Consider the following 24,640-nt stretch of genomic DNA (forward strand, 5'->3'; position numbering starts at 1 on the left):
AACAATAAATGCACACAAGCTAACTAATACATTTAGACGGAAATTAGAGAAAGTCTGCAAACACCAGGGGAGTGAAGTGTCTTGCAAATAGGAGAACTTGTAGCAAAATAAAATCTAACAGATTTAAAATGGCATTTTATGAACAAGTTGTGTGCAATCACAGGAAATTGGACCCATTAAGGTCCTAAAATATGCACTGCCACTGGGATTATAATGAAAAACAGTCAACACAAAACAAAAATTTCATTTTAGCAAACTCAAAAGTATTGAAGAAGCAGAAAGAATCATTATATAGGATCAAATCAAAAAGTGACACATCTGGAACATTGGAGAAAGTAAATTACAGATTGGTGTAATAGGAAGACTACATAAAAGTACTAAAAGAGTTGAATATAGCCAGGAGGATGAGGAAATGAACTGAACATAGTGCTATTATCTTTTAGATGTGTTACTTACCTCATATCTGTGAGCAACTAATTTACTTTTTCCAAATTACTGCTTTGTTAAGTACAAATGGTATTCATGCTTATTTTACTTAGACAGAGTTAATCTGAAGAGAAGCTCATGTCTGTAATGTGTCCCATCGGTCTCTAATTCGCTTCAGAGAGAGTCTAAACAAAACTCCAGATTTGAAAAGGAAGTGTGATTAGTTTTGAGATTTTAAAATAGCTTTTTTCCCTTAAAAAGAGAAATAGAGTGACCTTATTAAAGCATTAAATGTAATTTAAATAATAAACATTTTAATGGAAAGTGGGCTGCGTATTTTACCTGCTGGAAAGGATAAAGAGAAAACATCTACTACTTCAACTGAAATTATTAAGAACAAGGTAATACTCTGAAAATTCAAAGGGATGAGCGAAAAAAACAAGTCATATTTTTCAACTGCTGCCAGGTTATAGGGAAAGTCATAAATACTTGTTTGGAAACAGATTTCAAACACAGCTGCAGGTGTAGTAAAATGAAACCAGAATGGCTTGGCTGCCTTCAACAGAGTAGCACCACTCTCACAGGCATTGCCAATGAGAGTAATTTCACTCAGCTCCACAGAACAAGACTGGGACCTTGTTGTGCTATATAAGCACAGAGAAAAAAAGGCAGTCCTGCTTCAAACAATATTAAGTCCACATCATGTTTTTTTCTCTCCGTCAAATATTAAGGTCATAATTTTATGTTAAGCTTCACTCATTCCTTTGCTGAAATGGATCACGCTCCACTCAGTGGTTAATTATCATTCACAAATTATTCCATATTTCATTAAAGCAATTCAACTTGAACAAAGATTTAAAGGAGAGACTTCAGTTCCATTACTTCAGACTTACTCCAATAATAGCTATAAGCAGAATTTGGCTTTGTGCCTCTAAAACTCAGCTTCACTCTAAGCACAGTGCAGACCCACCTGAGCATGAGCTGATAGGGGCTGTCTCAGCAGGCTCCCTTCCCATAAAACCCACAAGGAGCTGGAATTAGCCCGCACCCCTGCAGCCTCATTGCAAATTGAGAGAGGAGCTACTTTAGTAAGCAAAAAGTCCTTCCTTTTTCCTCACATTCTTCATTCCCTTCAAAATCTGTCTCTGACATTATGAGACATTTGCAAGATCTAGAGGAGCTAAACATGGATTAAGATAATAGCTTTACATTCCATAAATGGTAAATCAAGACAGTAGATTAGGAACTAAATTGTCAAAGGGAACAAGAAAGAATGCACATTGTGTCTGCCATGCCACATATTCAGCTCCCCGCCATACACCAAGTAACAGTGCGAGGAGAGAGCAGAGCATGCTGCTATGATCATGACTTCAGAAGTCATTTCTGGTTTTAAAGACCTGCCCTTGCAGACAAGCCTGCCTATGCAAAATACAGAGACTGCTTCTGCTTTGAATTTCAAAAACACTAGATACAATTTTATATGTTCTTATTCAGTTTTCTATTATCTTTTCTTTCAACAGATTCAGTTCTAAAGAATGATTCTGAACAGCCACTGCTACGCTTACTGTTCAAAATGTGTTTGGCCATCACTATGTCTGTGTTTAGCTGAAGCACTTCTCTATGTAGTATTGCTTCACACTTGGGCTTCCTAGTTGTAGTATTATCCTACAATATTTTTTTACTGATACCTCTATGTGATTAAGTCTTGAAGTTTTTTTTTTTTTAATATAAATCTCCTTGGGTTTGACATGTTAATATTTTCTTAGATATTCATCATGTTTTTTTTTTTATTGGGAAGGCTTTCTGTTGTCCCAGTGGATATGGATTCAGTTCAAGGTCTTTGTTGACTGGATCTGAGAACAAACTATAAATGGTTTGGACTGTGAAAGTCATATCAGGACTGCTGGCTTGGCCTTATGTCAACACATAGCATGGGCTATCATGTGATGTTGTAGCTAGCCAAAAATTTCATACCAAAACAAAGAAAACATTTTGTTTTTATTGGACTTCTGAAATGGCCAAACGCATCAATTTGCTCAAGCTGTGGCAACATATTATTACTATAGCTTATCTTCACTATGAAAAAGTCCATTAATAAACAAATAATACTTTGACAGTCACATCATAACTGCACAAATGTAAAATGTCGAATGTTATAACTTTATTCCAATCATCAAGTTATATGAGGAAAACTTTACCCTTTTAAACTAATTTCTCTTCTTTTTTTTCTCTTCCTACTTACAGTGTCACTGAATTTTTACTTAAAGAGTCAGTGAAATCTTTTAACATGTGGCACCATGAGGCAATTTGTGGCAGACCTGTAACATGCATAAAAGGAAGTGACAAGAAAGCATTTCACATGCAAAAGCCTCAGCTTTCTAATATATGGTGCACTAGCAGCTACTGACTTGTAGCTATGCAGACTGCAGTCTCACTGAAGTCTCAACAACTCATCACACCTGGTACCTTGCAGAACAAGGATCTCCTGGAGCAGCCTGGACACTGAGTTCCGCATGCTACACCAAGGGGCTAGAACTCTTCTCTCATCAGTCCTTGCTCAGAAGATGGCATAATTTCCACTTATATATATTTTTTTTTTTATATGATATGTATAATATGTTTATATTGTGGTTTAGTTTAGAAAATAGAGTTAGAATAGCTCCACTCTACTCAGCACAGTGCAGTGTCTAATATATATATAGCCCCTTACTGATTTACATATAATTCTATTAAAATTTTGAACACTTTACAAGAAAATTGTACACTAAATGGAATATATATGATTTAAGAGACATATTTTCAAAAATAACAGAGAAGAAAATGTTATAAATCTCTAATTAAAACTACCTACTGAAAGCATTAGGGAAATTTGCCAGCCAATAATATCAGTACAAACCTGCCTTATTTGCTAGATGATGACAAAACTTAAAGCACAGTTCTAGACTTCAAGAGTACTTCTTCCAAGGCCTAGTGCTCTAAACAAAAATCTAAATTAGTGGAAGATAATATCTTCTTTAATTTAAAGAATACTTTCAATGCAGTGCATCTCAAATGGCTTTCCATGCTCTAAATATACAGGAAATACATAAGATTTTATTTAGCTAGATCGTCTAAAAGGAACTGTTTTATTTAACACTGACATTAAACACATTAAACACTTCTAAAGTAAAATTTTGCAAATGCCTAACCACATATAGCTATACTCTACATTCTTGCAAAGTGAACTCCTAAAATCTCTGTTTATTTTTAACTTATCAGAGCTAGTTCAAGTACAAACATATGTAAATAATTTTTATATGGTCTTACAGTCCAGTATACAGTTTCCACATGTTTTATCAGAATATCTCCAGAAGTTGCATGGTTGGGATGTACGTACATTGTGATTATCTAAAGAGTATAGTTTAAGCAGTGTTTACAAAAATAATGCTTTTCTAAAAGCAGACATGATGATGTGCCATATTTTAGATTAAATAAAAGATAATTTTAAAATAGTATATTATTAACATGATTAATAAAAAAATTATCACAAAAAGAAAAAAGGAAAAGTAAGAAAATTCTGAATTTCCAAATAACAACGGAGGTATAATTAAAATGTGTACTGTATGACTTTATTCATGTGTTCCTACTTACTTATCAGAGATCTTTAAAATAGAAAGCACAAGCTCTCCAATGAGAAATAAAGAAGAAAATCAAGCAAACTGGGGCTCTTACAAGTAAGTACATTGCTGGAGGATCAACAGTATTACATTCTGTAAGCAAGAGGACATGTTTCTTCACCTCTTATTTTCAGACTCCTGTGCAGGTAAGCAAGACTACCAGATAACTGTCCTTTATCTTTGAAACAAAATGCTAGATAACAGAAAATCAGACTTTCTGAATTACAGTGCAATTTGGCTTTCTGTTTTACAGTATGTTACATCTGTTCTTCCAACAGTAGGCTACTTGAAAGAACACAGTTTTTTCTGTTATCATCTTACTGAATTTAAAAAAACTTACTTAGTTAAAAACATGTCTCCTTTAAAATCATTTGCACAAATCCTACTGAATTAAGTGGAGACAGGACTTCTCTACCTATGAAGATCAGTGTTAGGTAAGCTTTTGTGCAAGTGCAATGTCAAGTACAAGATTCTGTTGGCATATCTCAGCCCCCTTTTGTGTTTGTTATTATATGTCCTATATAACCACTTGTTTGTTTCCTATAGGTTTTTAAATCTACCCAAATCCCATTGTTTTAGGAAAATATGTCTATAAACAACGTATTCACAGTAAATGGGTCCCAGTAACTAGGGCAGTCAGATGAACTTTTCAGGCTGTTTCTGATCCCAGTTTAAAACAATCCTTCTCTCCCCAGTCCTCTGGGAGAGGTTATTTTAAGTCTAGATCATTTTAGTGAACAAGAACAGAGCGCTACTTTTCAGGTTCTTCTCACAGATCTGCAGTAGCAGATCAAAAAATATCCTTCACTGATACATTTTCTCTAAGGGAATAAACCTACAAATTAAGCTCATTTCTCAATCTTAGTTCTGCTAAAGGGATCACAGGTTTACTAGAAGTCCTTTATAATCTGTTGCAGGATATCAGTACTGCTCAGCAAAATGCTTTATTTCAGTTCAGTTTCGCTAACTCAGGCAGAAGACACCAGGCACCCTTTAGCTGGGTTACTATCTACAAACACAAATGCAGAAGAAGAACTGAAGAAATACACAGGGAAAGTTCTATTAAGCTTCAAAGTCCCAAGGCATTTTTTCATGTTTCAGAAAGCACTTCTCTTCAAAGAAGTAAGCCTCATGCTTTTTAATCTATGCAGGAATCAGAAACTCTTTATTGATTTTTTAAATCAATAAAAAATTATCAAATACTGATCATTTGTAGGATTTTCACTTCAGCAGCAGCAATTCACAAGCACGTGCAGATACGCTAAAATATTAGTAAGACTTCAGCTTCTTAGCAAATGGAATCTGTTTTTCCACCACATGTAATCCTTCTGCTTTCCCAATCATGTGCAAAAGTTCTATTTGAACAGCAACCACTAACGTTTGCTGTATAATACGCTGCAGAATGCAATTAACAAAAGGAAGCATAAGGCTGTCTCTAATCTGGCAGTTAGCTATTTATGACATTAGTTTGAATACGGTAAGCCAGGAAAAGTGTCACATTAAAGTCACCTTTTCTAAAAGAACCCTAAGTAGGAAAGTCCCCTGCATCTGCTTAAAGAAGACTCCTAAAGCTATGCTATTGTGAAGACTCTTCATGGGGGTAAAAATTTGCAGTGGCATGTCCATTAATTTGGATGAGTCACTGCCACAGAATAGTTGTTTTCAGATACCCAGAGTAACATGGCTGGAGGGTTGAGACTTCTGAGCACCAGGCCAGGACCTGGAGACCTTGAAGAATCATAGTTCTGCTTTGTTCAAGGAGAATGACAAGAATGGCAAGAAGCCTTGCTACACGATGAAGGGAGGAGGACTCCCCCCACTCAGAACTGCTGGGGAAACACAGATAGCCTGAAGGAGGTTATCAGGCAAAGAGATCAGTGGTGATCAGAGGAAGAGAGAAGAACATGTCCAAGAATATCTTGTTTTTTAAAAACACCCATTAGTCTCAAGTGATAACAAAAAGAAAGTCCTTGTGTTGAGAAACTGTTGTGCTTATGTTCCTTGCATTTCTGCCACATCATTGCTAAAGGCATTAAACTACATGCCCAGAGCACCTATGTTTTAGTGGGCCTCTTGGGTATAGAGGTAAGCACAAGGAGGGCACAAGGCATCTCTAGCATCAGTTCTGGGGGCTTCTATTACTGGGGAATTCTAGTAGAAAATGCTAGGAAAGTAAGGACAATGGCATTTATTAAAACAAGATAATAGAGTAATGGAGTAGGTTGTTACGTGTTATACATTGAATCATAAATGGCTAAGTTATATACTAAATCACAGCAAACTGAACTTAAAAAAGCATGTTTCAATGCTCAGCCATGACCTTTTAGGATGTTCTTGTATTTTTTTCCCTACATACTATCTATCATACATATCTACCTGTTTAGAACCTGAGCAATGTGATTCAGAGACTATGTCATCCTATATATCTACATATAAGTGCAATCTATAGCATCTTTTGGATAATGCTTAAGTATAAATAATAAAGGCAAATAAAAAAAGATATGTAGGGGAGCCTATCTGGAGGACTGATAACGTTTTGTCCATATGCATGCACTTTAAGGATCTAACCTTCAGATTACAATTTCAAATGGCAAAACTTATTTTACATGGTGTTTCCAGTACACAGATTGTCTGAGACTAATTGATCAAATCCTGAAGAATGCCACAAATGATTTTACAGTGTTACACTGCTGATTTTAGTAATGGAGAAAAGTAGTCAGGCAATAGATCCAAAACAGGACACAAGGATTAGAATATGGAATGCTGCAAGAACATCCATTAACAGTCAGCGAGCGTAGTAGCTAAAAGTGATATCGAGGACAGAGAATAACTCATTGTATTAGTTGTCCCCAGTGGGCAGGGGCGCAAGGAGGCAAATGGAAAAGACATCCCTGCCTGCACAAAGACAGATGCCTCTTGCACCTGCAGAAACTCAGTGGGAGCTGAGGATCACGATCTTCCCAGGTAACCATCTTCCGTTTCTGCAGGAACTCCTGTGCTCTGAAGTCTATAAACAAGTGTATATGTTCAGCACTGTTCTCTGACCTGAAGGCCAAAGGCAAGGAATGGCCTGGTTTCTCACAATTAAACTCTTCCACCCTCCAAAAGGGAGTAACCTCATCCCCTCCTGGGAATGGTCCCTTGCCAATGCTAACTCTTGATCCAGGACCAGAAAATGTTATTATTAATCGGCACTGGCCAACATCATGCCAAAGACCATCTAACAATTTAACGTTATTTAATTCAGAGGCTTCCCAGAGCCTCTGAATGTTTCCTGGCAGTGTTCAGTTAACTAGTCTACACCTAACCAGTGAGTGATGGGACCTCCACACTCCAGTGGCAGATTGAGCAATGGGGTTGAGGTGGACCAGATTTGAGGAGTAGAGAGCTGAAGGTGGGAGAGGTGAGGAGCAGAGTCAGAGTCCTGGTTAGGGAGGGGTTGTGTGGGATAGAAGAGCAGGAAAATGGGAGAGAGAGAAGGCACGGGGTCCTCTAAGGGGACAAGATAGATATTTTGTTTGCTTTGAATACAGTCGGTTCATTTCCTGACTGAGTTCATTTGCAATATTATATTAAAACATATATTTGTGCTCCACCATAGTTCTTTATTTTGAGAGAAAGTAGTGTTAGCTATTTGCCAATACAAAATATGACTGATGTGCTTCAGAGAGGCTCAGCTGCAACAAGGTTGGGACTGACTGAACTGAGCAGAAGCATTCATATAACAGCAAAAGAAAAGCAACAACATTGCTGCAAGACTTAGGCCGGCAGCAGTAGTCCTTTCTCAGCCAAGATACTGAAGAAGTCTGAGCAGCTGGCAGACAGCTCTGAAATGGAGCTGGCAGCTGAGAAAAAAGAGCTCATTCCAGTCTACAACATCCCTTCCCCAGAGTAATCGGTCAGGATGCAGCAGACCTTTGTGAGGTCCCTAACTCCTAACCAGCAGCTCACACTCTGGAAGAATTTTGGATAACTTTCCATGCCCCAGGGACCCTTGGGAGGTTGCTTTCCTGTTGATACTGCATGAGCTGTTGCCCAGTGGACCAAGGAAGCTGCACCACAGCTCGGCCAAACAGCTTCTGGCCCCCGGCAGGGCTCAGGCATCATGTCATATCAACAGCAGTGACTTGGCTCCTCGTTCAGAGCTGGCCAGGCCTGACCAATTTAAAGATCAAGTTCATCCACATTTTCCAACAAAATACCCCATAGAGGGATTATCTGTGTCTTCTATTATATTCACGGCTAGTCCTGGCAATGCAGAGCTCAACACACAGGAGCAAGGGGCTAACACGGCCTTCAAAGTTTCACCCAGCATGACTATTCCCATATTGACATCTTTTTCAAGCAAAGATTCAAGAACAACAGCTTTGGTCATGGATCGTTCTGTAGGAGACACTTTTATCAGTGCCACAGAAGAGCAAATGCAACAGGGGTTTTTTTGCAAGGTATTGTCATTTCGTGAGGTGAGAGTCCTCACTCAAGTGCTGCTTCCCTTGACAGACTGTGGGGTAATACCCTGTATATTATCAAAGGTAAATAAGGACTTTAAAATGACTTTGTAAAATAAGACCTATATTAAGGTAATATCAACAATAATTTAATATGCCTATTTTGATTAAAACACCTTAAGACAATAAACTTGGATAGGTCCTATTTTTTAGTTAGTCCTTTCTATGTCAAATTCTCAATGACTTCACATAGAATTTATATTTCTACTCAATAGTTACTCAGACCGTTGTCTGATGATTTCACCAGAACTTTTGCCAGTGAAAGAAGATTAGGATTTGGCCTACAAGTAACAATTTGTAGCTGAAAACAAATCCAAAACTAAAAATTTGGGGGGATCAGTCAGTTCTTTTACCTCATAATTTCGCAGAGCTGTACTTAGGTGCTGCTAGAAAACAATGTGTTAGTCACCTTTTATTGTTAATTCATTGGTAATGTTATGGACATTTTCTACAATGAATACTACAATCTCTAGTTCAACAGTGACTATAGAAATGAGTCTTAAAATGTCAATCAAATTAACACACACAAAAGAGATAAAGCTTATAGGATTTTCTAAGTCACTGTTTGTTGAATAGTAAATGATTTTTTTAAAGAAAAATGAAAGTAAAAAAAGTAAGAGAATTATTTATGATATCCTCTCTTTTAAACTAAGAAAACACTGCAATACAGTCTTGATGAAGTTAAAGACTCCCATTTAGAAATAAAAGTCTAATTTTCTGAACATACCATACGGACAGCTTCTGTTACCAAAAGGGTTTCATGCTCAGTACATTTGTAGGTGTAGTCACCAAATTTATTTTCTGCAATTTAATGTCAAATTAAAGACTATGTTTTGCTCTCCCTGCTCAAAATAAATGAGATGAATCAAAGAACTAGATGCTACTTACTGAGTAGAAGCCTGGTAATGAAACTGATTACATTAAAAGGAGCAATTGCACTGCCCTTTCTCATCTTGACTACTACCTTACTTTTTAGACAGATCTGCTGAAATTAATGGTAACGCCCTCAGCACAGTAAGTCACTTACAGTTTAGATAGCCTCATTCACAGTGAGTACCTTTCTCCCAAAACAATCCTGTTGAAGCCAGGCTGACAAAAATAGGTAAAACTAATCAAGAAGTAAGAATTTCTTTATCCTGAGAAAAGGTACCAGATTTTGCTCCAACAGGATCAGCACGGTGTACTTAGATCAGAATTGTAACTTGACCTACGTTATCACTGAGGGGTCAGGATGGGATATCCTGACGACATCCACTGACACTTGTCTTTGCTTTTGCACTCTCAGGCAAACCTCACTTCACCAGTACTGATCAAATGAATTGTTTCTTGTTGTTAGTTGTTTCACAGAATATCCTACTAAAAGATTTGGAATTTCTGGATAGTGTAAAGTGGAGAGCTGCTAGGGTGGCCCTGCAAGTCCTGCTGGTCTACTATGATACCCTGGCGTCTTCATCACATTCAATGAGCCCATATATTATATGACATCATGGGAAAAAACAGAATCAGAGCAAAAAAGTCAGTTATTTTTAAGTACTGTTTATGGATTTGTCAGTGTTATTCCCATGTTCCCAGAACTCTCTGTGGAGTTCCCCATCACCCAAAATGGCTCAGAAAGCATTTCAGGACCCTCTGATGCTGCTGAACATAGCTAGGAAACCTCTCAGATGTTTCTGCATTTTTGGCTGACAGAAAATATTCTCAGCTATTTTATCCCCATATTCCCAGGAACAAATGCCAGAAATTCAACATTCAAGAAACAGAACAGAAGTTATCCAATAACTGGATTTGAAGCCTTCGTGAGCAAAGAGGAAACAGACTGAATCAGCAGTCCACCGAGATGAGTGAGAATATTTGATGCCCTTTTAATGATACATTTTATGCTTCCTTCATGTGAAAATTAAACAGCACTGTCTGTCTGCATAGCATTCGCATCATTGCCCTAGTCAGTATTTTTATAGTGTATTTTTCTCTTTAAAATGAAAAACTAAATACAATTCTACGAAGCTGAACAATCAAAGTTCTTTCAGTATGAAGTATCTCCTTTAATATTTGCCAAGCACTGGTATTTTCCCCCCTGGGTTTTCAGTGGAGCTGAAATAAACATAGCATCTTCTGTTCTTTTCTTGGTAGTTCTCTCTTTATTGGCATAACAGAACTCTGGGAATAGGGGATCTCTTCATTTCTTTTGCCTGCCTTTTGCCAGGTGCAATGTCAGTGGAGGCAGAAAGTACTTTCACAGGTGAATCATCCAAGAGCCTGCACTGCAAAGGACTCAAAATCACAGCAAGCACAATCGAGAACTATCCCCAGGCTCTGTTAATCCATTCAGACATTCACTCTGTTGGATGCCTTTGAGGTAACAGAGCAGAAAACATTGAGGGTTTTGCAAAAAAAACAGGCAGCACTTTTTTTATACTTAAATAAAGCATTTAAAATATAATTAACTCAGAATCCACTGGGCATTCCCCACAGAAGTTTCACACTGATATCAGAAATCAATCTGTAAGATCAGTTTTCATATCATCCTCTCCTAAGCAAAAAAAATAAAATGCAGATAAGGAAATGTCACTTGATGACTGAAATCATCCAACATGCTTTATGCAAGTAAGGATTAAAAGATGAATTTAAGTGACATGGATCTTTGGCACAAGTCGAACTAGAGGACATACAGGAAATCCAGATCTGAGTCCCCTAATGCATACCTCATGCCTGCTTTGGGGCCTGTGTCTCAGTGTTAAAGCATTATCTATCTTCTCTTCTCAAACAAAATTAAAACAGCAGAATATCCCGAGGTGTTGCAGAGGAGCCTACCCTTTTCTCACATAGGACAAAAGAAGAAGTTGGTCTGCCCAGCTTTTACTTTCTTCTTCAAGCCACAGAGCATGCCTTTGTTTTTGTTTTGTGACTGACTTATGGGCCCTTCAACAGCTATGATTGAAGGCCTCCAAAGTTATCTCAATTTGAATATCTTTGCCCAATAAACTACCCTCTTCAGAAATAGCTTTATTAGTAGATTGCTTACAAATTTGGGGTTATTCTTCAGATTCTCCCAAACACAGCAAAGGTTAAATTTAGGTGTTTATTTTATGAATTTTCAGAAACACTAAGTTATATCTGTGCAACTTGTTAAAATAAGCAGTCTTTTTAAACACTTAGAAAATATTTTCTGTACTGTGTTAAGGAGGATCCACTAGACCTATATCTTCATCAAAACAGGCATTTTTAAAGCTATCAGTTCCACATTTGGAGTGAAATTCTAGACTTAGGTGCTGAGACATGGAAAAATCAGACCTTACCAACTCTAGTCATGACAGCAATCCACTAAAGCCACTGTAATATTCTGATAATAATGCTGTGGGAATGACATAGCTATTACTAGTTAAAACCCTATGGTCTTTTTTATGCAGATCAAAATACATGTTCATAAGAGTCCCTTCTGGGCACAATGTTTTCGAACTTATAGGTAAGGCAGAAAGCATTCAATTTATAAATTTTTAAAGAAAAAAAGGTGAAGCAGAAATGAAAATAAAATAGGCTTATATTCCTGATAGACCCGCATAGACCTTACTCCGCTAGTAGTCCGACAGAGGAGTGAGAAACAATACAGAGAAAGTTGCTATCCAGTGCAAACAAGCAGGTCAAATTCCAGCTCTTAGAAGGAACAAAACAGTCTAACAAGCACCATAAAATACATAAATATCACAGTGAGAGAAAAAATGTATTGGTTGAAGTATTCAACATAATATCTAAATATTTTTTTATCGAAGATTGAATTTTACCCTCTTCCAAGACATCAAAGAACCAACTGTTTACTACTTGTTTATAATCTGCAAAGAGGAACAAGTTTATTCAGTTTGAACCAATTCAAGAGGAAAATAATACGTTAGGAATAGCTTAAATGCCTTTATGGGGTGTTTGGAAAAGGAGATTTAATTCTCTTTTCAGATACATTTATTCTAAGTCATCATTCATAAAAACCAAAGTTTGGTGACAGAAGCAAATAACATGAAATACTATTTTATGAGTTGACTGATTTAATTTTCTTTAAGCATAATGATACTGAAATGTTTTCTGGTTATACTTTTTTTTTTTTTAACATATCATAGATCGTTCTACCTGAAGCGTATATGAACATATAAGGCTATAAAAGGCTAATTCTAAAAAAAAAAAAAAACACAGTTGAGACAAAGTACAAAAAATTGAGGAATCCTCAAGACAGCACATTACAGAACTCTGGATTATTTTTTTTCCTATAACTTCTTAGCACAGGCAAAAGAAACTGCACACAACTCTGTATTCCTTTTAAACTCTAGTTTTGTGGTTTGTGTAACTCCACAGTCTAACAGGTTGGTTACTGAGATGACTTCTGTTTTATCACGTTTTAAAAACACACATGGCATAGGAATATTCCCAGAGCAGCAAATCCGTAGCTATCCAAAGAGCGGTCTGCCTGGCTGTCTGTACACTTTCCAAGTTTTCCAGTAATGGTTTTTGCTGTATTGCCCACCTGCCCCTGTTTCAGATGTGACTTAATGATGATCAGATCCTCAGCAATGTAAAGCATTACAAGGGAAAGGTTCCTCATTCTTGAGCAAGTATTCCTGGCTCCTAACACACAGGTTTTTCCTTGCAAAATACTAATGCATGCTAAAACACTGATCAGAACTGCTGGCATGGACTGCTTGTCTGGCAATAGGTGATCTGCTGCTGTTGAGAAGGTCAGTCATTGCCCTTGGAAGACTCAGGAGAAAAGAGCAGGGCAAATACCACACGTCCTTGATAATACTAAAATGCAGCACAATGTGACCCAGTCAAACTTATTCACATCACGCTTCTTTCCACTGTGCTTCCATTAGGGTGCCTATTGCTGTCCAAAGATGAAAAAAACCACAATACTTAAGTGTTAGGGAATCAGCACCTGGCTTTTGCAAGTCAGTTGTATGAGTCTTGACTTTAACAAATTGCTATTATCTTACTCTTTTATACTATTACTAATTATTCATAATGCAGCAGCATGCAAAAATAAGCTAGGTGTTATGTCATGGTAGAGTTCCTTTCGATCCCAGAGCTTTATCACCTCCAAAATTTACAACGTCTGATTTGGTTTCACGCCCAGAATGTAAAAGGAATCAAGAAAAGGTACAAATCACATGTAATCTGCTGTCAGCTATCTATTCTGCCTGGGTCCCTGGCCCAGTAATGAATCAGCAAAGTTTCTATTTCAAGACAGTTTCAGGGCTTCAGACCTTTGCCTCCACGGAAATAAAGCATGCTCAATCCAGGATAAGATGCATGAACAGTAAACACAAGGAAATTAATGTACTTAGAGTGAATTTATGCTGACAGCTACATTATAACTCAGAAGACCAGGTATTTACGAGTTTGGATTGGAGAACCCAAGCCAGGTCCAAAACTAGCAGCTAACTAGCTACACTCCAGACCAAATAGGAAGGGAATCCCATAGATTTAATTTGAGGTTTCAAAGCAAAAGTAAAGGTGGAGGGAAAATGGGACAAAGCTGCCTTTCCACTCCCTGGACTCTTCAGCCAAGCAGGGCCACTGCAGGGATAACCTAGAATAGCTCAGGCTTGCTCCCCCCCAACACTCTGCTCCAGGAGCAGGGGCAGCAGTAGGTACGTCCACTTGGCATTTGCCAGGTAGAAGTAGCCTCACAACTGAAAACTGTGCCAGCACAGAGCACTCATTGCCTCTCAGCGCAACGAGCTTATTCAGACTCAGAGGCACGCGCAGGTGTTCACACAGCCTCTTATTCCCGATGCACCAGCGGGAGCTCATGCCTGCCTGCACAAAGCCCATTCAGCCCTTTCAGCGTAGCACTCTTTACACACCCCACAGGGAGACTCTCAAGCTTTTCCCATTCTTCTTAAGGCCAGTTCAGCTCTTCTAGAGAGACATATAAAAGCCTTAGCTTGGCTACGCACATGGCCCAGTTGCAACTGCCAGGGCGGGAGAAAGCATGGGAGAGAGTGACTGAATATTTCTGCTTTAACTCAGACCATGCCAGGGAAAATGGTTCTTTTTGATATCACACCTATTCAGATTAGAGGACTGTGATGCCACGAACAGCACAGTCACTCAAAAACTCACATAAGAAAAAAGGGGAAGGGGATAAAAATGTACTCTAAATGACCAATAATTAAGTTTAGTCACAGGAGAAGAGAGAGGTAGGAAAAATGCATTCCTGAAAATCAAACTGTATTGTACTTGAGTATTCTCATTATGTAATGCAACAATTAATGATTTTTTTTTGTTTCAGTTACAATGTAGTGTAATTTATGAACCCATTCAAAAGCTTTCTATCAATCAGAAAAAGATGAACACTTACAAGTGGAAACAGCTTCCTTATCACAAAAAATAATACAAATCATAAGAGGGGACAGTTCACCATGGAGTCAAATTGGCTCAATAGCCATTTAACTTCCCAAACAGCTTCTTCAGTTTGCAGCAAACAGAATGGGGAAGGGAGTATTTTATCTTTAGCTTGTTACCTTTTTTTCAGTTCTATCACCAGAAACATTTAAAAAATGACATTGTCATTGGCCTGTTGTAGACAAGAAATATTAAAAATTCTGGGCCACTTTCACAGTATTATTAAAGTTCTCTGAAGCATGGCCATTAGTGAGATAAGAAAGTCATGTCATCTATCACCCATCACACTCTCTAGTAGCTGCCAAGCAAGCCAATCCAATTCATCTTGAAAACCATCAAAGTCCAAACACATTTTGACAAGCAAACGGGTGGGATATTAGCATTATCAGAAACAGAAGACACAGTTTGATACCGAGAGCTCCAGGAGCCTGCAAAAGCAATGTGAACTTAGTGTCAAAGGCTGACCGAGTGTGAATAAATCAGCTCTAAGAAGAATTAAAATTTCTAGATCATAAGTGACAGATGTCCCTCATGCTAGGATGACTTTCAGGTCACTTCATTTGAATTTTATTAGGAGAGCAAGAAAAAGCAGTTACAGTGTAAAGGCAAAACACTTCAAGATTGTGTATGGTAGGCTTTAAATTAGTCTGCCAATGTCAGGACTGTTTATTTCCTTCAGCTGGTCCAGAAAATAAATAAGAAGCAGCAGATACAGAACAGACTCTTAATATAAAAGAGGGGACAACGTACTTCCTGGATTTAAAAAAGTATTATTTTTATACGGATATTTTTCAGTGGTCAACAAGCACAATGGGAAAGTGCTGCTGCTGAAGCACTCAGTGAGCAGGCTTCCAGGCCTGCTGTGCCATTCTGTACTGGTGTCCCACACAGCTGGCTGAAAGCAGCTGGTGCCACACACCAGAGAGGTTTTATCTTTACACAGTTTCCAGTGAACTGTGGAACTCATTGTCACAGGATTCTATGGAAGCTGAAAGTTAAAACTTCCTCTGGTTCGAAGAGGGGGAACTAGATAAAATTATGGAGGAGTGGTCCTTCAGGGGCTATCAAGCAACACTCTCTGGATGCCACTTCAGGAGGATGGCTTTCATCCTTGGATACAAAAAAAAACCCTGCAGGCTTATCCGTTTTCGTATACTCTTTCATTAAGCATTGTCTTGTCTGTCGGTCACCATGAGACTCAACATGCTGGGTTGGATGGAATTTAGATTTGATCATACATAGCAAGTCTTACTGAGCTGAAGGACTGGAATATCTGACCAAGAGACAGCACTACCTACTACCATGAGAAAAGGACTAGATAAATAAATCTGTAGTTAAAGAGAACAATGGAAACGATTGGGGGAAAAATCCCACCGACTTCCACTGAATCAGTCTACATCTTAAAGTGAAACATAGTTTATTACTCAGCATTTTTAAAAATCTGACTATTTACTATATGTCTATCTATATACTTTAGAATCTAACTTTATGGACTTTTTCCTGTAATCTTGGCTAAAGTAATCTTGGCTCTGGACTATTTTATTTTCATTTATTTATGTATTTATTAATTCAGAACACTGGGACAAATTCCTGCTGGTGCAGTCCAGTTCCATTTACTGCAAACCCTCTCCTCCCTACTGACAACAGCTGAGGAGCTGGCTCAGACAGTCTGTGCAATCAGTAGAGCTATAAAATGCTGACACTTCCATTTTGCTGGAAGTTTCATCATTTCAGAGTTGGTGTTTCTTGATAATCAGAACAGTATGCGATATTTGGAATTTCTTGTAGTATAAAATTTTCTGAAGGACTGGTTTTGTCAAATACAGTGTTTCATATTTTTGAATGTTGTTGTATTGTAATTTATAATGTAAAACCCATTTCTAATAAAATGTATTATAAAACTAAAAGAAATCACATTTCATTCTAAAAATATTGGAACAAAACATTTTAACACAATAAAAGCCAATTATTTTTCAGGACAGTATTTTGCTGAACTCCTGGGGAAACCTGATTTAATAAAATGGCATATTCAAAGAGAAAACATTCCAACAGAACAATTTTGGCCACCTTTAGTAATGCAGTTTTAGATACCAGCTTTGTTCTTATACAGGTTCTTTGAATTAAACTGTATGCAGGCCTAATAGAATGTCAAAGACTAGTCAGTATCCTTATAAAAACTGATTTATTTCACAGGTGGAAAACTGCTGTTAGCCTGAGATAGAGCTAGAGAGCAGGGAGTATATGGAAAACACAGCTGCACAGTATCTGGCAGGGAACCAAATAATTTCTTTTATGATTCACTTTCAACTTCTTTTTTTTTTAATCTAAAACAGTAGTAATGCCTGCTTTGGCATCCCTTTTAGCAAGCATGCTAAGTCATAGTTTCAGAAAGGCACCCACAAAAACCAGTGCTGATAGGGCTCGTCCAGTCAATCAGAGGATTGATCCTCTGACTGTTCTGTCACAGAGAGGACTTGATCTGGGTCAAGGCCCCTAAGACTGGCTGGATGCCAGCAAGGGCAGCTCTGTCTCCACTCTTGGTCTACCCGGCACTGATGCCACAGATCTGTGTGTGAGGAGAAGGCGAGCCAGGAGAAGAAAACCAGGAGAGTTAGTCTTTGTTTTCCCATACATCCAAAAACTCCAAACATCCCAAACATCCAAAGCAACTCCACTGGTCTCACTATGCTATCAAGGAGGCAACTATTTCTGTCACATCACAGATGGGTTCTTCCATTAATATACCCAGAGAATGACCAGGTTCCTATCCAGGTACCTAGATTGGTACTTAGGAGGTACCTATCCGGGAGTTTCCAGCCATGGTCTGGTTAAGAAATCACAGAAGGGCAGCCCACCTGTGTTTATGCTACACATACAATCTACTGCTGGGTTATAAGCTACATTTTGCCACATTCTCTACAAAATTCCTATAATGCAAACACTTTTAACGAAAATCTGAAATGTGGCCTTGATGAGAAAGATTTCCACATGGTCTCACCCTTAAGGTGAGGAGGAAGCTACCAGGCTGTTTGAAAAAGGCAACATCACTGAGACAACAAGATCAAGTAATATCCATTGAGGAGTTCTGTGAAACGAACGGTATATACAAAGAGGCACAGTAAAGGATGATATGATTTAAAAACAACAGTGACTCACAGAAATGAGGAATCACCTTTACATGAAAAGTATGCAAGTGGAAGTTCTGCAGAAATTCGGATGGGAGGGGACACTTGATACCACACAAGTCTAAATAAAGTTCAAGAGTGGAACATCTAAAACAATCAAGTCAACACAGTTTCTGCAGGGGTGAGACACTCCAACAGGCAAGCTTAGACCCAGCTTCTCTCAGCTTAAATAAGATCTTATTCCCTGTGTGACCTCATTGATTTTCATAAACTCTTGTGGAATACAATGTTATTAAACATGTGTTAACAACTCCATCCTTGGAGATATTCAAAAGCCGTCTGGACAGCATCCTGGGCAACATGCTCTAGGTGACTCTGCTTGAGCAGGGGTGTTGGACTAGATGATCTCCAGAGGTCCCTTCCAACCTCAACCATTTTGTGATTCTGTGTGAAGCTATAAACAATCTAAACAACCTATCGCATATAGCTGAAATAAATGTTTGCTCCCAGAGAGAGAGGTGTAGAGTGAGATTGCTTAGAGAGGTGAAGAAACAGTATTTGTGACCTTGTTATTTAGGGACAATACCAGTAATTTAGAAAACATGATTGAATGCAAGTGAAGCTCTCTCATTAAACCCCCAAAATGACTGAATAAAAATTAGTGGGAAATCTGAAAAATAGCAGAATGTTTGTACAGGAAGTGGAGTAACAGTGCCCTAATACTCCCTTCAGTATCTGGGTAGTACCATAATATAAACAACAGACAACAACAGGAATTTAACTACATGAGAAAACTGGAAACCTCAGAGGCAGATCACATTTAGCTTCTATACATCTAAAGAGCTGTGTGCATACTAGCAAATCTGATCAGTCATAATTGTTCATACTGAAAATTCTGAATGTGCAGAATAAGATCAAGAAAAAGACCAATGCATAAGTGTAGATAAACTGATCATTCAAAGAGGATGAATGGAAGGAGGGAAGAAAGGATGGAAGGATGGAAGGAAGGATTTAGCAAATCATCACACCTTGTCTTATTCTGGATTAGATTATATAGTTTGGTTCTCTTCCTCCACATTCTTACAAGACTGTTTAATTGAAAACTTATAAAAAGCTCAAATAAATTCAGTGAGACTGCTGAACTAATAAATTTATACCATTTCTCACCTTTTTGCAGAACCAAGACCTGCATTGTTCGCATGTTCCTTCGAATGTGTCCACTGTACAATGGAGATTCAAAACTCAGCCAAGCAAACATCAAAACATTTGATTTATGGCCCAGGACTATGGTTGGTGTTGAAAATGGGGATTAAACCAAGTCCACGCTATTCAGATGGGGAGTTCTTTTTTTGTGTTTGGTTCCTAGAATAACGGGAGCCTTTAAATGTTCGGAGTGCCAAAGAACAGCTGGTGACACATAAAATTAACAAAAGCTTGCTGAGATAATGATGCATTCTAATTTCTCTGTGAAGCCTTCAGCATAATTTTGGGCACAATGTTAAAAATTCTGAATTCATAATATTAGAATAAAGTGAAAGATGAAATCAAACATTAGTAAATTTACAACAGCAAAAAAAAGTACTCTCTGAATGTAGCATGTAGTCAGCAAACAATATATTTGTTGTGGGAAGGGAAACAAATGCTGCTGTTGGATGCTTTTAAAGACTGGAAGCTTTTCTTTTTTTTCCCCCCCTATTCGGAACATTGTATCTATGCAAGTGAAAAGCTATACTTAATCAAACACCCTGAGAGGCTAAACCTTACTCTCAAGCATAATTCTGCAATTTGTTATATTCACTGTGATAGCAGAAAGAGTTTTATAAGCTGGGAGAAGTTTCCTTTTTCTCCAAAATCAACTTCTAATAGAGAGCAAAGGCAACCATATTGATTGGTCTGAAATGGAAAAAAAAATACATGTTTCTATACAAATCCTCTTTAAAAATGACCTACTATTGAAAATAAGATATATGGGTAAAATGTTAAATACCCCAAAGTGACAGAGGAGTCTCCACTCCATTGAAACTTTCATACAGTTGAAAGCTTTACTTTGTTGTCTCCATTTGTAACTTAGGTGAGTTAGTCGTCCACAATCCACTGTTCCAAAACCCTTTAGAAATCAGACTCAGGCCAAGCCTCTCTTCTTGCTGCTGCTTTCTTTGTTGTGATGCCTAATTTAGGCTCTGCTTCTGCAAAGGTATAGGCCCGTCTCTGTTTCCAGTGAGTGCTACGTATCACCCCAACCCTCCTATGCTTTCCCTCAGAAACTTAGGATAGTGTTACAAAGCCAAGCCATTTATTTCAGTGATTCAGCTCCCAGTAAATCAAAGCACACAAATGAGCCTTTGCAGAAGTGGGACAAGCACTAATATCCTGAAACTCAGAACAGGTCTTTTTTTAATTTGTCTTCAGTGGTGCTGAGTTAAGGGAAGATCATAATTTGTGCCTTACTTTCTTCTGAACACAGAGCTGGTGTCAGGGCTAACTGAAAACTGTTTTGTTATTCTGTCTTACCCACTGCAAGCCCAAAAAAATCTTATTTATGTATTGAAATGAAGATAAAAGTGCTCTGAAGAGAGGCTAAAAGGCCCTCTGTGCATCACAAAGTGTTTTAAAACATTTTTTTTATTCTTGAGGAAACACTGAGAGATCTGAGCAGCTTAAACTTGTCTGGGTTGTCTCCCTTCAATTGCCATCTAAAGTAACCAATTCTGAAAAGTATTGAGATTATTGCCAAGTCAGAATTTTCTAAAAAATACTCAGAAATACATAGTTATCAGTGGGATACAACTCCAGTATGAACTGAATAGAGATGTGTGACAGTCCAGAAAGTAGAGAAATACACTAAATCAATTACAGTTGACTTTTCCTATGATGTTGCTTACAGCAGGAAGTAGCAACCTGTCCACCCAATACTCAACTTTTAAACAAAAGTTGGCAAATTGGAAAGCATTCCAAAATGAGCTACATGAGTGCTCTTAGCTCTGGGAGACTAACAGAGCATGAAGATCCCAACACTCAGTCTATTTTGTACATCCAGGAGAAAATCAAGGACTTGAGCATGAGATAGAGCTTTGCCAAGTTCCTCCTCTCACAATCTAGGAAAGAAAGATGATCATGATCTCTATGAATATGTGCAACCTTTAGTTTTGCAAATAAAGGGGATATCTAGTAAAATGCATCACATACTGAGCCTTGTTTAAATGTATAGCTACTCATAGAAATAAACTTTTGGAAAGTATTCATAAAATGAGTGATTAAGGAGAAAATACCTTTTAAGCTAAACTGACATTCTCAAATTAATTCCAGTGCCTGCAGCACAATGTTTACCCTGCATTTCCTGCACTTCCCCATCATCCTTTTTTATTTCATTTACATCTTACTGTTCCAGACACAATTTGTCTTCTAATTGCTGGCAGACAAAGGATTTCCTTTACTGCCATTCCCTTTTAATTGCTTCTCAAGAATATCTGAATTACTATTACATTGTTAATGTTGATGCTTGCTGTCCAGGATCTGACTTTACATATGACATTAAGACAAAGAACAGTCACTATCTTGAGTGGCAGCTAGGCCCATAGTTGATTTGATTCATTACCTACCTGGTAATGACACATGGTATAAAACACCACAATAATGCAAGGGTGTGCTCAAGGCAGCACAGCTTGATGGTACAGAACAGGCTTCCAAAAACACAGTTGTTTCCCAAGCCAGCTGCTAAAACCTTCTTCCAGCAAGCTCCACTCCCTGCCACATCTCTGATGAGCCACAAGTGTACCAAACCTGCCCAGGTAGGAGAGTGGCTAATCTTTTTTTTTTTTTTTTTTTTAATTTGTAATTAGGAAGACTGTAAGTCAAAAAAGCCCCTCCAAAACCTTATTCTCACTCTTCAGGGTGATTTACAGCAAATTTGTGAAGGGCTAAAAGCTCTCGAAGGGCTGGGACTCTGTTCTACAGCAGAACAGGGTTCCTAGAGAGATGGGCAGTCTCCAAGGGAGAAAGGAGGACATCACGAGCCTCTTCCAAAAGCAGACAGGACTGTGCCTAAGAGCAGCTCAGAGCCAACAACTCTGAACTTCTCACACAACTTTTCCACATTAGGATAGGGTGACTTTGAGGACAGAGTCTGTAAAATAAACTCCCTTTTGGTTTTAAATAGGTTGAATTACATCAATTCATACAAAATGAGAAGCACTAGTTTGCTTCTCTTGGGGGAACATGTTGTTTCCAGGGGAAAACGCAGCAGAAACATTTTTGTTGGTGCCAAAAAGCAGGGCCAAAGAGGAGCTGGAAATATCACTGCTGTCACAAGTGGCTATATTTCTAAAAGAACCCAGAATTCAGTATGCAGTTACCATGGGAGTCTTTCTGAAACTGTGGCCCAGCATAGGTAGGAAAATGGAGGTGGAGTTTTGCAAGCCATATCCAGACCACCTAAATCATGACACTCTTAGGAAATTCTTAAAATCCTGAAAATCAATAATTCCTTCATTTAGGGCAACAGTATTTCCATGGCACCCAAGCATAGGCTTTCAGTGTAAGCATGAAATGTAAGCACTTTGGTGAATAAAGCTGGAATCCCACATAACACCAGGAAGCTTTGCCATAATTCAAGGGTATGTAATGAGACAAACCCCATCCAAGTCTTTGAGAAGGCCCAGTCGAGAAGGCATGTTCTCACCTAACTTACCTGGGATGCACTGAACTTAATGTAGGGCTTACTAGTTTGGATAACTCTCTTCTGAAATACTGAGGGAAGAGGCAGTATAGGAGGACAAGTGCTCATTTAAATGACTGGAAAGCATTAAAACTGGCCTAAGTGACACAGTGCCATTTACAGCTCTGGTTCCATTGAGTGCAGGGTGAGAGATAAGAAGAAATATGGAGGAAAGTAGCATTTCCAAATAGGGAAGTAGGATAAAAAGTGGCAGTGCGAACCCTGCAGCTAGAGTCTTTCAGAAAACATATTTAAAGTTATTTCCCAGTACATGGCTTAATAACTATTATTGTTATCACAATACAGCTGAAGTGAAATTAAGGATTAGATATGGGCATTTTGTAAAATTCCCCACCCTTTGATTTAAATTGCATTACACAACTCTGCAGTGTAGAATTTTTCTGAATGGCAATGTCATGATTTGCTAGAACATCACATGCAAAGCTTATAAATAATTAGGAAAATACTCACTTGTCTGGGGAATATCACTTAACACCTGTTTGGAAGGCATAAGAGAGCTTTCCAGAATACACAGGACCTGAGCTGCTGCTTTCTGAATAAGTAATCCTCTCCCATTGCACACACATGCATACACACATCCCATTTCAAATTAATGCTCTTACCTTGTCTTTATTTTCAGAGCCAGAATCCTCAAGTTTCGTCCGAATCACAAAGGGAGTAGATAAACTCATGAGGACTCGTTCAAATGTAGCACTGATCTTAGGAGAAACTATGTCAAAGCAGTCCTGGAATTTCAGTGTTTTATGAGTGTCGCATCTGAGCTGCTTCCTAAGACCTTCTCCAAGCTGGAGAACCAGCATGTTTGGATCAAACATCAGGTGGAAGGGGAAAGCTCTGCAGAAGGTGCTGATGCTAATCCTCAGGTCCAAGGGGGACTGGGATGTTCCTGGTGGAAGTGCTTTCGTGATATTTGCATTTTCATGTTCTTTGATAAGGAAAGTCAGACAGCTGCAGTTACCTGGGTTTGTCCCCTCTGAACACAACTTATCATTAGTGATCTGTTCTACTTCCACTTCCAAGCGGTAAATCTTCTTTGCTGCTGCCTTTATCATTCCCATCATTGCAAATCCCACAATATGATGTGGGTGAAAGTAATGAAGCATGAGGTTGCCTTCAGGGAGCTCTTTGCATAGGAAAGAAGGGGATTCCAGGGTGGCCTGTCTTCCAAATGAAGTTCTAATGTGCTCCAGTAAAGCATCAAAGCCATTGAAGAAGTCTTGAAGGGTCCCACCTACAGCTCGAAGAACTCTTTCATTCTCATCAAAGCAGATATTGAAGAATTCTTCCCCAAACTTTTCTTGCATTTCCTCAAACTTTAAACCTATGGGACAATGAGACACTGATGTCAACAACATAGTATTACTACTGTGTAGCATTTTCCCTTTCTGTTCCCTGTTTGCCTGATATTTTTCCAAGTCATGTGAGAGTGGCTTCTCCTCTGTTCTACAGGCTTTTTCATCGAATACCTACCTGTGGCACCTCTGTTTTCTCTGGTGGTTGGGAATAATCCCAGGATGCCTGAGCCACACTGCTTCATTCTGGCAGCCATTTTTGCTTGCTATTTTATTTCCTTCTGCTTTCACTTTCCTGTCCCAGCCAACTGTTTGTGGGGTTTACATTTGCCTGTCTCCTCTTCCCTGCTGGAATCCAGAACACATTATAATTTCCCCAACTTTGCATATCACATGCACTCCACTGTGTGAATACACCTGCTGAGGATGCACCGCTGCCATTTTTGACCTAGTCACAGATGGGAAACTTTGCAGTTCTATTTTACAGCCTTTCTGTTCACCGCCTCTG

The 24,640-nt window shown here is 38.4% G+C and overlaps 1 protein-coding gene across 1 annotated transcript in view; it reads right to left on the bottom strand.

Moving 5' to 3' along the window:
* GUCY1A2 (guanylate cyclase 1 soluble subunit alpha 2) overlaps positions 1-24,640 on the bottom strand; it is a 172,402-nt gene that overhangs the window by 109,521 nt on the left and 38,241 nt on the right. The window contains exon 4 of the mRNA XM_067289748.1: positions 23,443-24,161. Coding sequence (XP_067145849.1) covers positions 23,443-24,161 — 719 coding nt within the window. The remainder of the gene's footprint in view (positions 1-23,442; positions 24,162-24,640) is intronic.

The sequence above is a fragment of the Apteryx mantelli genome, chromosome 1 (genome assembly GCF_036417845.1).
Source record: "Apteryx mantelli isolate bAptMan1 chromosome 1, bAptMan1.hap1, whole genome shotgun sequence".
Lineage (NCBI taxonomy): Eukaryota > Metazoa > Chordata > Aves > Apterygiformes > Apterygidae > Apteryx > Apteryx mantelli.